Source organism: Grus americana, chromosome 1 (assembly GCF_028858705.1).
Source record: "Grus americana isolate bGruAme1 chromosome 1, bGruAme1.mat, whole genome shotgun sequence".
NCBI classification, from domain to species: domain Eukaryota; kingdom Metazoa; phylum Chordata; class Aves; order Gruiformes; family Gruidae; genus Grus; species Grus americana.
This window is the reverse complement of record NC_072852.1, coordinates 93241925-93255587: the sequence shown is the minus strand read 5'-3', so window position 1 is coordinate 93255587 and position 13663 is coordinate 93241925. Positions and strand designations below refer to the sequence as shown.

General features: G+C 46.5%; 1 protein-coding gene across 1 annotated transcript; it reads right to left on the bottom strand.

The window, feature by feature from the left end:
* Window positions 1-9922: 9922 nt before the first annotated feature.
* LOC129203718 (cell surface glycoprotein CD200 receptor 1-B-like) lies at window positions 9923-13663 on the bottom strand. The gene is made up of 4 exons (XM_054818621.1): window positions 13525-13663; window positions 11990-12298; window positions 10964-11215; window positions 9923-10167 (listed from the first exon to the last, which is right to left on the bottom strand). Exons 1-4 carry the CDS (start codon window positions 13661-13663, stop codon window positions 9923-9925), a joined length of 945 nt encoding a protein of 314 aa, XP_054674596.1.

Below are 13663 nucleotides of genomic sequence, written 5' to 3'. Positions count from 1 at the left end.
AACATATTCCCCACTGGCACGTGTTGATCTGTAGTTGGAAACATCTAGTTGTCATTTTCCTAACAAAAGCTGAACATTTTCCTAAGCTGCTCCCTGCCACCTCCTCTCCAGAAAACAACCCCCCACAACATTCACTTCTTTTTCCTCTCTTTCCGTCCAGCAGTGGACCAGGAAAGGTCATTCTGATGCTTTCTGTGTTGTGAGTTTGCTGCGTGACCTCATGATAAGTAAATCTGGGGAGCAACCACCTGCCTGGTCCTGTTTTTTCTGGAAGACTTCCAATTCTTGGGGACCCACAGGCTAATGCAATTACATTATAGCTCCTGCAGTAAATGTTTCTTCCTTCACTTTTCCATCCAGCTGCTGATTAGCACCCTGTTCCTGATGTGAGTGTGCTACCTAGCCGTGTGTACAGTAACACTAAGAAGCAATTGGTCCGCATTGCCCTGACCTCCAGCTTCGACAGCTACCTGCTCCTAAAGGGTAGTCTGCCTTGGCTTTTGCTCCAATAGCAAGCCGCATGAAGGCTCACGCAATCCTTCCAACAAAACTCTTGCCAACAGCACTTATTTATTACTGCTCAAGGGACTGTCTTGTTCAGCTGAGGAGGACCTTGCCACTGTGCTCTCAGTAGGCAGTGTTGCTATTTGCTATGCCAGTTCATCCTGACCTGCCTGTTTCTGAATGATTAGCTTCTTGAAGCAGGAGATCCCTCTCCACAGCACCAAGCTTCCTGTGTTGTCAGTCTGGGAAAGCATGTGGAAGTAGATACAGTTACTATCCCTTCTGTTTTTCACTTCTCGCACAGCTGGGTGAAGATAAATTTTACATAGGGAAATGGAAGAAACATGTTCTACCTCCAGTACTGACAGGGTGTTAGCACTCTCTGGGCATGACCCCAGCTTTTCCCCAAAAAAACCTTACTAACCTGCGATCTTTTCTTTAAAGGCCAATGCCTGAACATACCTCAGGACAGAAAAGTAACAACAAGGGCTCTAAACACACTTTTGCGGAAAGTTGCTGTGCCAGCATGGGGGAAATGTCTGTTGTATGTTCATCCTTAGATATAAGAGCAGTCCTTAAAACTGAACTCTTCCCTTGCAGTCTTCTCTGTGGTTTCTCTCCCACCATAAGGAGATACTGCCTCTAACTGGAACACAAGTCCACCCTCACACCAGACCACCATCAGCACTTGAGAGGACTAAGTAGCCACTGCTGTTTAAGCCCCTGCCCTGGCCCTGGCCATTCCTTTCCACCCCTGAGGTCCTCCTTGGGATCCCACCTGCCTATGGCAGTCTTGTGGTAAATCAGACCACAAAGTTAACTCATTCTTGCCTGCTGAGTTCCCTATTTCCATTCAGTGAGTAGCCGCATAGCCTTGTGCCAACATCAGTGATAGGGATACTGCAGAGGTGGGAATAAGCTGCTAGCAGTGGGGTGGGTAGGGGGGACTTTGAGGCCAGTTTCTGTTGTCACAGAATGCCCAAGGAGCAACAGCATTTTGTTATATACTAATCCTGCTGATGTAACAAACAATAGATCAAGGGGAGGCTGGGATTTCTCTTGCTTTCATCTCTAGCTCTGGATGCTGTAGTAGCTTTAGAACCATGCACTTGCCTTAAAGTGAGGATTTTTGCCAGCCACCCAAAAAAAACCCCACTAGGCAGGACAGGGCTATTTTTGCCAGTGCTCTGCCAGTTTGGGCACTTTAGCACACATGTTACTTTTTCAAGGACATCAGGGGACATAGAAGCAAAAATATGCAAACTCTTTATAAGGGTTTCTGATGTAACCCAGTTTTATTCTACCTAGAGCAGGTAGATTTAGGGAAATAAATACGTGCCGCTTTCTGTATCTTTGTCCATGTGTTTATACACATGAAATGAGAAGTCATTGTGAGAAACACATTTTCCTGTTAATTTTCTTTTCCTGTTTCTACTTGTATGAATCAGCATGTAGAAAAAAAGCAGAATGCTCTACAGGTTGGTATGATAGCTTGTCAGTGGGTTGACATGGGTTTTGTATCCTTGTACCCAGCTTCAGGAAATACTTTGTGAAGTGAGAGCATCTTTCAGCGTCCCAGTGTTCCCATTCACCATACTCAAACAGCAGTAGTAGGGATAGGAAGAGACTTGTCCTAAGGACTTGTAGCACTGAAATAGTTGTGTGCTGGTTTTGGCCAGGGTAGAGTTAATTTTCTTTATCGTAGCTAGTATGGGGCTATGCTTTGAATTTGTGCTGAAAACAGTGTTGATAACAGAGATGTTTTCATTACTGCTGAGCAGTGCTTACACAGAGCCAAGGCCTTTTCTGTTCCTCACACCACCCCACCAGCGAGGAGGCTGGGAGTGCACAAGAAGTTGGGAGGGGACACAGCCAGGACAGCTGACCCCAACTGACCAAAGGGATATTCCATACCGTATGGCATCATACTCAGCAATTAAAGCTGAGAGAAGAAGGTAGAGGGCAGACATTCAGAGTGATGGCACTTGTCTTCCCAAGTAACCATTAGGTGTGATGGAGCCCTGCTTTCCTGGAGATGGCTGAACACCTGCCTGCCCATGGGAAGTGGTGAATTAATTCCTTGTTTTGCTTTGCTTGTGTGTGCAGCTTTTGCTTTACCTATTACTGTCTTTATCTCAATCCACAAGTTTTCTCACTTTTACTCCTCCAATTCTCTCCCCCATCCCACTGTGAGGGAGTGGCTGTGTGGTGACTAGTTGCTGGCTGGGGTTAAACCACGACAAGTAGTAATGTGGAAGAGACACAGCTGGTGATGCTGGAGTGGTCTCTGAGATAGTTCTGCAAGTGAACAGGATGTGGGAGGGGTTTAATGTAATCCCCTGGGGCAGTCTCACCAAGTGAGGAAAAAAAATGAGTCTGTGGTCAGTCTGCGGTCTCTCAGTTGTGCGTGCCTGCTGGGGAACAGACTTAAACTTAGAAAAGTTAGTTCTTATTTAGGGGTGGAGGGTGGGGAGAAAAGTTAGTGCAGTCTCTGAATTTGTTAGAAAATTTTCACCCTACTAGGATTGTTTGTTTTTTTTTTTCTTTGAGGAGATCAACAGTTTAAAACTGATATATTTTTTAAAAAAAAATCCCATAAAAAGGTAAAAATCTCTTCCTGCTGCCATGTTTTAACCATAGCCATGACCTAAGCCGCCCCAGCTGCTCACTTGTTCTCTCCCCGGTGGGATGGGAGAGAGAATGGGAAGAGTAGAAGTGAGTGTTGTGGTTTAACCTGGCCAGCAGCTAAAACAACCACACAGCCATTTGCTCACTCACCACCACCCCCCCCTGCAGTGGGATAGGGCAGAGAATCAGGGGGTGGGGAAGGTAAAACTCATGAGTTGAGATAAAGACAGTTGAATAGGTAAAGCAAAATCTGCGCTCATAAGCAAAGCAACATAAGGAATTGCTAATTCCTATGGCAGGCAGGTGTTCAGCCATCTCCAGGAAAGCAAGGCTCCATCATGTATAACGGTTACTTGGGAAGACAAATGCCATCACTCTGAAAGTTTCCCCCCTCTTTCCTTCTTCCCCCAGTTTTAATTGCTGAGTATGATGCCATACGGTATGGAATATCCCTTTGGTCAGTTTGGGTCAGCTGTCCTGGCTGTGTCCCCTCCCAACTTCTTGTGCACCCCCAGCCTGCTTGCTGGTGGGGCTGTGTTAGAAAAGGCCTTGGCTCTGTGTAAGCACTGCTCAGCAATAACTAAAACATTACTGTTATCAACCGTGTTTTCAGCACAATCCAAACAAAGAAAATTAACTCTACCCCAGCCCAAGCCAGCGCATTCTCCACCTCTTATTCCATACCACTTATGTCATGCTCAGGTCACACACTATCCAATCCATCCTCATTAACCACCACCCCTCTTCCCATCCTTTGATATATACACACAGATATCATTCCCTTAGTTTGTTGACCACTGCCCTGTAAAATGTCCATAAACATCCATAAACTATTCACTGAGTTCATTTAGTCTATGACTTTGAGCTCCATCTGTCATGGTGGTCACTCAGGACAGGAAAGGTGGTGTGTTGCATGGAGTTACTGGGCACCAAAGCCAGCTCAGGTTCAGTCACTGCTGCACTTGCTCTGCTTCTTGTAAGGTTTGTCCTCCATTGGTTTGGGTGGTTCCTGCTACAGTACTTCCTATAATATGCGACTCAAATCAGGGGTTAGAACGATTTAAAGGTATTTCCATTACAGTCTCCACCCCTGGTCTCTTTGGACCAGACCATAGGGTTTAACACTGCGATGAACGCCTTCCTGTTACCCTGTTCCAGCTTGGACTTATCTGCGGACTGCAGTCCCTTAGGGGTGTACCTGCTCCAAGTAGAGCTTTATCTATGGGCCGCAGTGTCTCCAGGGCTACACCTGCTGTGGAGCAGACCTATCCACAGCCACAGTTGCTTTGAGGTGCATCTGTTCCAGTGTGGCTTTATCTGTGGGCCACAATCCCTTCAAAGATGTACCTGTTCCAACATGGCCATACCCATGGCCACAGTCCCTTCAGGGGTGTACCTGCTGTGTTGTGGACTTATCCATGGCCAGACACTTCGAGGTGTTCCAGCATAGCCTTGTGCACAGCTGCTGATACTTCAAAGCGTACCTACTGCAGTGTGGACTTATCCACAGCCACTGATGCTTCAAGGTGTACCTTTTCCAGCGCGGACTTATCGTTGGGCCACACTCCCTTCAGAGGTATACCTGCTGCAGCACAGATGTAACCACAGACACTTTGAGGTGTGTCTGCTCTGGCATGGGCTTATGCATGGTCACAGATGCTTCAGTGTCCTGCTTCCACGTGAACTCATTGGCAGGTCACAGTCCCTTCAACTCAAGTTCACACTGGAGTTCCAGTCTGTCCAGTACAGCAGCACAGAAACAGCAGTGATGCCCTGGCCATCTACCAGCCCAAGTGCATGGCCACTGCTGTTATCAAAATATTCCTAGGCACAGTAGAGTAAGATGATAAGCAGTACAGCAAGCAGTGAAAGCAAAAAGCAGCCACTAACGAGCACTAGACTCTAATATACAGTTGTGGTGGGTTGACCCTGGCTGGAGGCCAGGTGCCCACCAGAGCCGCTCTCTCACTCCCCTCATTCACTAAACAGGGGAGAAAAGGCATAATGAAATGCTTGTGGGTCGAGATAAGGACAGGGAGAGATCACTCACTAATTGTTGTCACGAGCAAAACAGACCAAACTTAGAGAGGGAATTCATCTAATTTATTACTAGGCAAAACAGAGTAGAGGAATGAGAAAATAAAATCAACTCTTAAAACACTTCCCCCCACCCCTCCCATCTTCCCGGGCTCAACTTCACTCCCGGCTTCAACCTTCCCCCCCTCAGCGGCACAGGGGGACGGGGAGTGGGGGTTACGGTCAGTTCATCACATGGTGTTTCTGCCGCTTCTTCATCCTCAGGGGGAGGACTCCTCTCATCGTTCCCCTGCTCCAGCATGGAGTCCCTCTCACGGGGTGCAGACCTTCAGGAGCAAACTGCTCCAGCGTGGGGTCCCCCACGAGGTCACAAGTCCTGCCAGCAAACCTGCCCTGGCGTGGGCTCCTCTCTCCACGGGTCCACCGGTCCAGCCAGGAACTTGCTCCAGCCTGGGCTTCCCATGGGCCGCAGCCTCCTTCAGGTGCCTCCACCTGCTCCGGCGTGGGGTCCTCCACGGGCTGCAGGTGGAATCTCTACACCCCCTCATCCTTCCTCCATGGGCTGCAGGGGGACAGCCTGCTTCACCATGGCCTTCACCACGGGCTGCAGGGGGATCTCTGCTCCGGCACCTGGAGCACCTCCTCCCCCTCCTTCTGCACTGACCTTGGTGTCTGCAGAGTTTCTTACATCTTCTCACTCCTCTCTCCGGCTGCAAAAGCTCTCTCTAGCTTGTTTTTTTTCCGTTCTTAAATATGTTATCACAGAGGCGCTGACTGGCTTGGCCTTGGCCAGCGGCGGGCCCGTCTTAGAGCCGGCTGGCATTGGCTCTATCAGACACAGGGGGAGCTTCTAGCAGCTTCTCACAGAAGCCACCCCTGTAGCCCCCCCCACTACCAAAACCTTGCCATGCAAACCCAACACAACAGTAAGGCAAGCAAGCCCTGTGGCAAGCACAGAAGCCTGCCAATTAATACCTAAACAGCTATAACAGCTATAATTTAATAACAGCTCCAATCAAATCTGTTGTTATCATGTGGTGAACGCACCAATAAGAAGATAGGGCGTCTGGTGAGAGAAGGGAAGCAATGTTCTTAGTTGCTCCAGTAGTTGCCCAGGAGACTGGGCTGAAACTCTGACTGTAGAAAGCTTAGGTTGCTTTATCCTCCCTCCTGCAGAAGAATTTGTGATGGCTTTGAGAGTAAATAGACCAAGGAGTAGGGGCATGACTGGTTACAGAATCCTGTGGACTCTGGTACGTGAGTCTGATCACTTTTATTCTTAATGGAGGATAGAAAGACTGAGCTATTTGAATGGAAACTGCAACAAAGGATGTGAGATACTTTTCTTTCTGGCTGGAGACCTGTCCAATCTGGAGACAAGGAAAAGAAATGTACTAAGTAGAGCTCAACAAGAATACATCCTAAATACCACTGGCACTGGTAGGCTGTTACTCACCTAGGGCACATCTTTGTTGGTATCTCTGAAATTTTGACTTGGCCTGCAATTTGGGAAGAGAGGAAAGAAAGATGGGTTTTCTCTGTGTACTCTCTTTGCCTGTAATATACTTAGTAAGAGCCAAGCGGAGTCGCAGCTTTGCAGATGGTCTTAACATAAAATGAGACTGCTGGTGGAGAAGCTACATGTTTGCATGTAGGTTTGTACGCGTAGGTGCGCAACACTTACTTAGCTGCTGCAGAGGTGAGATTTAGCCGAGTGCAACTTGCGTGCAGTCAGTTGATGTGCACTGTGGAAATTCAGTTACCAGGATAGCTACAAATATCAACTAAAGTCAGTGTGGTTTTCTGCTTGCTGGCCTTTTGATAAAGCAGTTAGGTTACCACAAAGAATTTGCAGTAATTCTGTTAGCCTCCAAATTGTTTATTCTTCTAGCTCTTGTCTCTGAGTTCATTTGCACTGTGCGTCAGCTCTGCAGAGTTCAGACTCTGTTGTGACCAAACAGCCGTATGGGACAACAGATGGACACAATAGGGCTGTGTCTGTAAACATGAAAGGAGCAGTTTCATGGCGCTGTGCCAGCAGAATCAGTGTCTGCATCCTGCTGGTGTCGTTCTGCAGAAACCAGCCCAGGCAGTGATTTACATGAGTTTATCAGCTGCACCAGGAAAGGGTGAGGGGCAGCAAGGTAGTGGTAGAAAAGCTGCACAAGGGAGGGAGTGCGGTGACTGTGGCATTTCCTTTTCTGTATAAAGCTTGATAACTGTTTTATATGCTAGAGTGCTGAGATCGAAAAGCTTGATTTTTTTTTTTTTTAATTACTGAAGTTTATGTGAGGTTCTGGCCCTAGCTCCTTCAGTAGCTGGTTCAGATGTGAAATGAGGCTCAGAAAGCTTGAGATGTGGTCAGCCATAGGTAGAAGCAGTGAATGAACAGCAAAGATTGGGATCATGTTCCAGCTTTGTGGAAGCAGTGGAGTTCCCTGCTCTCTACCCTGCCCTCCTCCCTGCGCTTGCAATGCCGTCTAACTCAGCCTTAGACAAGTATTCTTCTGGGCTGGGGCTCTGGGTGATCGCCCTATCTTGTCAGCCTTAAACCTGGCCTGTGTGCACAAGGCACTACAAACAAAACTAGTAAATCTGGCTGAGATTCATTGATGCCCTCAGAACAGCTGAGTTTTGTGGACACTTGTGCAGGCTTGCGCCCCACAAAGCACCCCCAATGCCTTGAGGGGTTTAGTACCTTGGCTTCTGTGTTTTACTTTCTCTGTAACATATTAATGCTCCAATTCTAAGCCCGGCGTGCTGGCTGAGAGCTAGAGATCTGTGTAACTGATACTCAAAGAAATTAAATAAATTCTTGAGTAGCTAATGGAAGAAAAAAATAGAAGAAAAAAACCCCTTAGTCTGGGATTGGAAGGGTTGTGAAGAGTGTAGAAAGGCCCAACAGCTCTGTAACCTGGGCACGTGAAATGCACCAACACACGGCAGCATGCCTAGCAAAGGTGCTCCTGCAGCACCTTCCCATTTCTGCCCTTATGTAAGCTGATATCTCACAGGAATTCATTAACATGAAATTGAATGACTGTATCAAGTGGGAAAGGTCTCCAGATGTATTACAGTTTGGAATAGAGTCTTCTGTACGGTAACAATGATGAGATGTGGATTTCTGCTGAGCGTGGAGGAGTAAGGTGGGTCTGAAATACCTGTGGTTCCTTTGAAATTTCGGGTGCATAGTAACATTCAGCTCTAGTCATATCTACTCAAAATAGAAGTTAAGAAATGGTGAAGAGGCACAGTTACATTTAGAGGCTTAGTAGCAGCAGTACGTCATCAAATGAAAGATTAAACTCAAGGGTTCCCTTGTGACAGGACCAGTAAGATGTGTTTAAAGACATTTAATATTAGAGAGCTGTGTTTTGTGGGCTGCAGCTCTCTGGATTATGCAAAAAGGTAAATGAGTGTGAGGCTTAGGTCTCAGGATTGTAATAAATTCTATGCTTCAAGTAGCAATAACTGCTCAAGCTCAAATATTCTCTCTCCCTTTTTTGTAGCTGTTGGTGAAACACTTTCAAATTCTTATAGTGAAAACGAGAGTTGCTCAAATTTAGCTTCAGTCCTGTCTGATCATCCTGGGAAGGTTGCTGCTCATTAGTATACATGAAAATGTCTTCTGATTTTATTTTATCCTGTAAGACATGATACATAAATACTAGGATACAATGTATTTGAAATGGAGTGACCTTATTTTACACAACATGAATTAATTTCCTATTGCATATATGTTAGATTTGGTTTTATAAAAAAAGATTGATACTTGCATGAGTAATAACACTATCTATAGTTGCACTAGAGAGATGATGGAATACAGATCTGACATGGGTCAAGTAGGATCTGCCCTGCATGCTATGTTTCTTCACAGTAACACTGGCTGCATTGCAGATGTTTGCTTCTTTCTCCAGAATGCTTTGGTGCTGGTGAGTCCCTGCTGCATGTCACACTGCTGACTGAGGCATACTGGTAGTTTCTTTCATCTCTGCTTGGGTGCTGAGTTAGAAATAGGCCCAGACAGCTTTGCAGATGGAAGATGCCTTGGCTTGTACTCGTTTCTTATTGACCTAGGAAACAAGACACCAATACTTGTAAATGTGAGGATGAGGCTACTTTGGGAATGTGATTTTGGGCTCTAGGAACGTAAGAACAGAATTCTTCCCCTTTATTTGGTAAAGAATTAAGAGAACATAAGGCTTTATGTCTGTAACTCACGTGAGCATGACCAGAGCTGGCCATGCTCCAGCCAGCACCAAACAGAGAGCCGCCAAGAGCCGCGGCAAAGTGTGGAGCTCAAGTGACTTGAACGCAGTAATTAGTTCTGCCTCTGTGGTGTTCATACTGTGATTCTGGGCAGCAATTGCACCTCATGACAGAGAGGCTAGTTCAGATAGAGTAATCAGCCAAGTTGCCAGACTGATGCCAGAACTCCTGAGCAGTTACAACAGCAGACCTGTTCTGTTCTCGTGCAATGCTTCCTGCATTTCTACATTGGCCCTTTCTTTCCTGGATTCCTTTGAGTAGGACAAACTGGACTAGAAGTCTGGGTCCAAGCTCAGAAAGATATTTTGCTGCCTCTTAATCTTCACAGCCTGGCAATCTTTGTTCAGATCCCTCAATCAGGTAGAAAAAACTACTATTCCTTTTGTATTTTTGCTCCTGAAAGAAATATGGCAGCGGGAAGAAGGTCCCTAATGCTCATGTATGGACTCCCTCCCCCTCTGCCCTAGCTGTGGTGGTATGGACCTCAAAGAAGTCTCCATGTGCTGAACTGGTGTGTTTGTGACAGACTGAGGTGACCGTGCACGACGTGAAATAGTACCAGAAGCCCTTTTAGACTTCCCCAGGGCTGGCCAAAGGGGTTTGTGGGTATCATGCTCCATACATACCTGTTATCACAGAAGGCGTAGAGTTGAAGAACAGCAAGCAGGAAGAGGAGGCCCAGGAGACTAGCAAGGCTGACGGCACAGTGGAGAAACCGTGTACTATTCTCTGAAGAGAAACAATTGCTCATGGGCTGTTTATTTACCCTGTGCCTTTGTCAGGATGGCATCTTCTAGACAATGCCCTCTTTGTGCTGTGCTTTGGAGGATGACCTAAGGTAGCTGGAATACAGCGCTGGGCACAGAACTGGGAATAAACAATGTGTCCTCATGCCCTTGATGGAGGACCATTGTCTTTTGCTGTACGGGCACTAATTAGATCCTCCTCTCCACCAGCTCCCACAGTCCAGCTGCAGGCCTTGCATGTGCATCCCAGCAAATTTCAGCTCTGATTCTCTTCCAGCCGGGTACTTCAGTGACGTATATACAATTGCATGCAACTTCCCAGCAACCTCTTCAACTTCACCACCTAAAGCCTGCACCTACCAGCCAGTCTTTAGAAGCTGTTTAGGGGGCTTTCAGTCTTCCTGTCACACCCTACATGTAACCCAACAATTAGCAAGATGTAGTGGTACCACTGGATTACAATAGGTGTATCTGGGTGATCACACCATTGACATCTTTGTGTGTTGTGAACTTCTGAATAATCCTCCCTTTCTATTGAGCCCTGTTGGTGGAAGGGAAGACCACTACAACCATCTCCTCTCCTAGAATTTCACAGAGGGCTTTACAGTTCTGACAGCACTTTTTTTTTTTCCCTTTTTAATCCTTCCCCCTCCTGACAAATTTCTCACTGGAAACTTCAGCCCAGCTGCAATCCTGCCAGTGCCACTGATGTCCCTCTTAGTGCATGAACAGAGGGCTAAATGGGGTTTTGAACACCGGACACACAAAGGGAAGCTTACTTGAGGGATGACAGGCTATGGACTTGCTCTGGTTCCCAGCTGGGTGGGACACAATGCAGGTGGTATTAGTCACGTTGGTGCTATATGCTGTCAGTGTGCTGAGAACAGTCACTGTCCCGTTGTCATGGCCTTCTTCCTCGGGGGTGAAGTTGCTCCCTAGTAGCCACGAGACCCAAGCAGCCGGCTTCCCTGCCGCTGCCTCGCACACGGGGTTCCCGTGGTCATCACAGTACAGGGTCAGCCGGGGGGGGACTGCAAAGCATCAGGAAGGGAGGAGATACAGGGAGTTAGTTTGCCGCAGTTGGGATCAGATGTTCTTGTTCTCTACCCAAAATGAACACAGTGAAAAGAGGAGAATAAGGTTGGAGGTGCCATCCCGTTACAGCGACATGTGCCAAAGCGACAAGAGACAAAGATCGCGCCTCTTTTTCCCTTTTGGACAACTCTCCCCCATTCGGGTGAGCTGCCACAGCCTTGTACCATTAGAGGAGGTTTCCCTGGACGTTGCGGTTGGGAATTATCCCAAATACAGGGCTGAATTAGACTTTTGTGCTAAGCAGCCATCGTATGCGTGGTTTAAAATGTATCTGAACGCCAGCATAAGAGGAAATGGGTCTGTTCCTACTGTCTGGATGAGAACATCCCATGTTTGATAGACTCTCTCAGCACTTGGAAGTGTTACTGTCACATGCTTTAGTTCTTTTAAATTCATGTATTAATGATTGATTCTACAGGATAACCGGAAGCATATGCAGAATCCTCTTTTAGTGTACTGGAAGTTGCTTCACGCATGTTATTTCTAACTGGACAGAGGAAAAGGGGGCAGCAGAAGGGAGAAGAGTTTTGGGAAACAAGGAGAAGGGAGACACGGAGCTGCTATCAATGAAATGCATGACAGTTTATCCCAGCAAGAAAGCTCCTCTTCTTACTGCACGCTTCCCCCGGTGCATGGGGAGAGGAGCTTTGTATGTGCAGGCCCAGACACGGTCCTTTGGAGAACTGTAAAATGAGGAAGGAGTCCCTTACCCAGCACGGTCAGGTAGTACATCTCATGGAAATTCCCTTCTGTTGTTACTACGTCACAGGTGTAATTTCCTTCGTGGGCTATTCCCACTTGCCGTATCTCAAGGGTAGGATCTCGATCTGGTCTGAATTTCCAGTTCATGCTGTCACTGCAGTTTGTTTTGTCTGTCTTGTTCTGATCAGCCCTGTATCCCAAGGTGCAGGGGCCTCCAACCTTGGGGCTTATTTTCCATGTTACCATGGTTACATTTGATTTGGTAGTGCAGGTGAGCACACAGCTGTTACCTACAGTTGCTGACACTCTCTTGTTCCCTGAGGGAGAGAAAGGAGGAGAAAGATGTGTGAGAAGGTGCCCAGAGATGTCCCTCATAGCCTTGGAGTTCTGGTCTGTGCTTCACAGAGAAATGTCTGCGCTGTTACACACCAGCATGAGGCTGTGTCTGTGCCAGCCCAAGAGCTGCGTCTCTCCTCTTAGGCGAGAATAGATCACCAAATTCATGGCTGTGTTCCATACATTGGTCCTTGTTTCCTCTCCCTCCCTCTGTAATGTCCTCTCCCTAGGACAGTGGATTAATGACATGACTGGGAAGCAGAGTCTGAATAAGCTGCAGAGCCCATCTGTATGGGGAGATCTCTCAGGTTGCTTTTCCCCCAGCATTGCTGCCCAGTACAGCAGAAAAGTGAATGTTTGAGGACATTCACTCCACTTTTGTGCTGGATATAAGTAGCCCTCCTAATCAGGTCAAGCACAGGTGGCAATTTCTGCCCTGACACTCCAATGCTTATATGAACCAATTTCCCTGATTATAGTGGTGACAGATGAAATAGTAGAGGAGTATGACATTTAACTGGAAAGACAATACATTCCTGTTTGTTGTTAGATCCAGAGATCCCTGACAGACTCGATATCACTGCCTTGTTACCTGGCCTCACCTGTCCTAACAAAAACAAACAAGAAAAAGAAAAATTTGTGTAATTCATGTCAGGTAGGGAGGAGAAGGGTTTTAGCTGCATTTTTAGATCCCACATTTTTTTGATTAGCTTTTCTAAGTATTTGACTGAGTTTGGAAAGGGGAAACAACCTTCCCATTAAGTCTTCCTAAAGCTTTCATCTCAGTCTAGTGCTGTAAAATCCCAGTATACTTCATTTGTAAGGACAAGTCACTGATACCTAAGAATAAAGCTTTATAGGATTCTCTGATCAGAAAACCTCCCATCAAACATTTTTAATAAATCTGTTAATTATCATGAAAAATATCATACTCAGAGAAAATTATTACCAGTTTTCATCAAATCATTGAAAAGCTCAAGTTCAACATCTTATTGTTTGACAACTGAAAAGATCTAGTTGCAGCTAGATATGTTTTGATTTGCAGGTTATTGGTTTTGCATCAAAAAAATCCCTTCAGCAATTTGTAAAGATCTCTTCCCCTAGATTTTTTCATACTCAAAGAACTGAGTAAACATCACTCTGATACATTGCCTTTTCCTCCTCTGCCCTTAACAGAGAGTTGGTACCAAAGTACCGTCAGAAGTACCTGTAGCTCCCGTGACTGCAGTGATGGTGAGCAGAACAGTGATGTACAGGGTCTTCCTGACAACTTTCAAAGTAGCTCTTGTGTTTGTGGATGATCTGGGTTTCTTGCACCATCCAGCTTGCTGTGAGCTCCTCATCAT

Bases quoted from the DNA above. Each gene is read 5' to 3' on its own strand.
- LOC129203718 (XM_054818621.1), bottom strand. From the start codon at position 13,663: ATGATGAGGAGCTCACAGCAAGCTGGATGGTGCAAGAAACCCAGATCA. The intron at 12,299-13,524 runs GTACTTCTGACG...TCTCTCCCTCAG, and splicing joins TGCAGTCACGGGAGCTACAG to GGAACAAGAGAGTGTCAGCA. The intron at 11,216-11,989 runs GTAAGGGACTCC...GATGCTTTGCAG, and splicing joins GTACTACCTGACCGTGCTGG to TCCCCCCCCGGCTGACCCTG.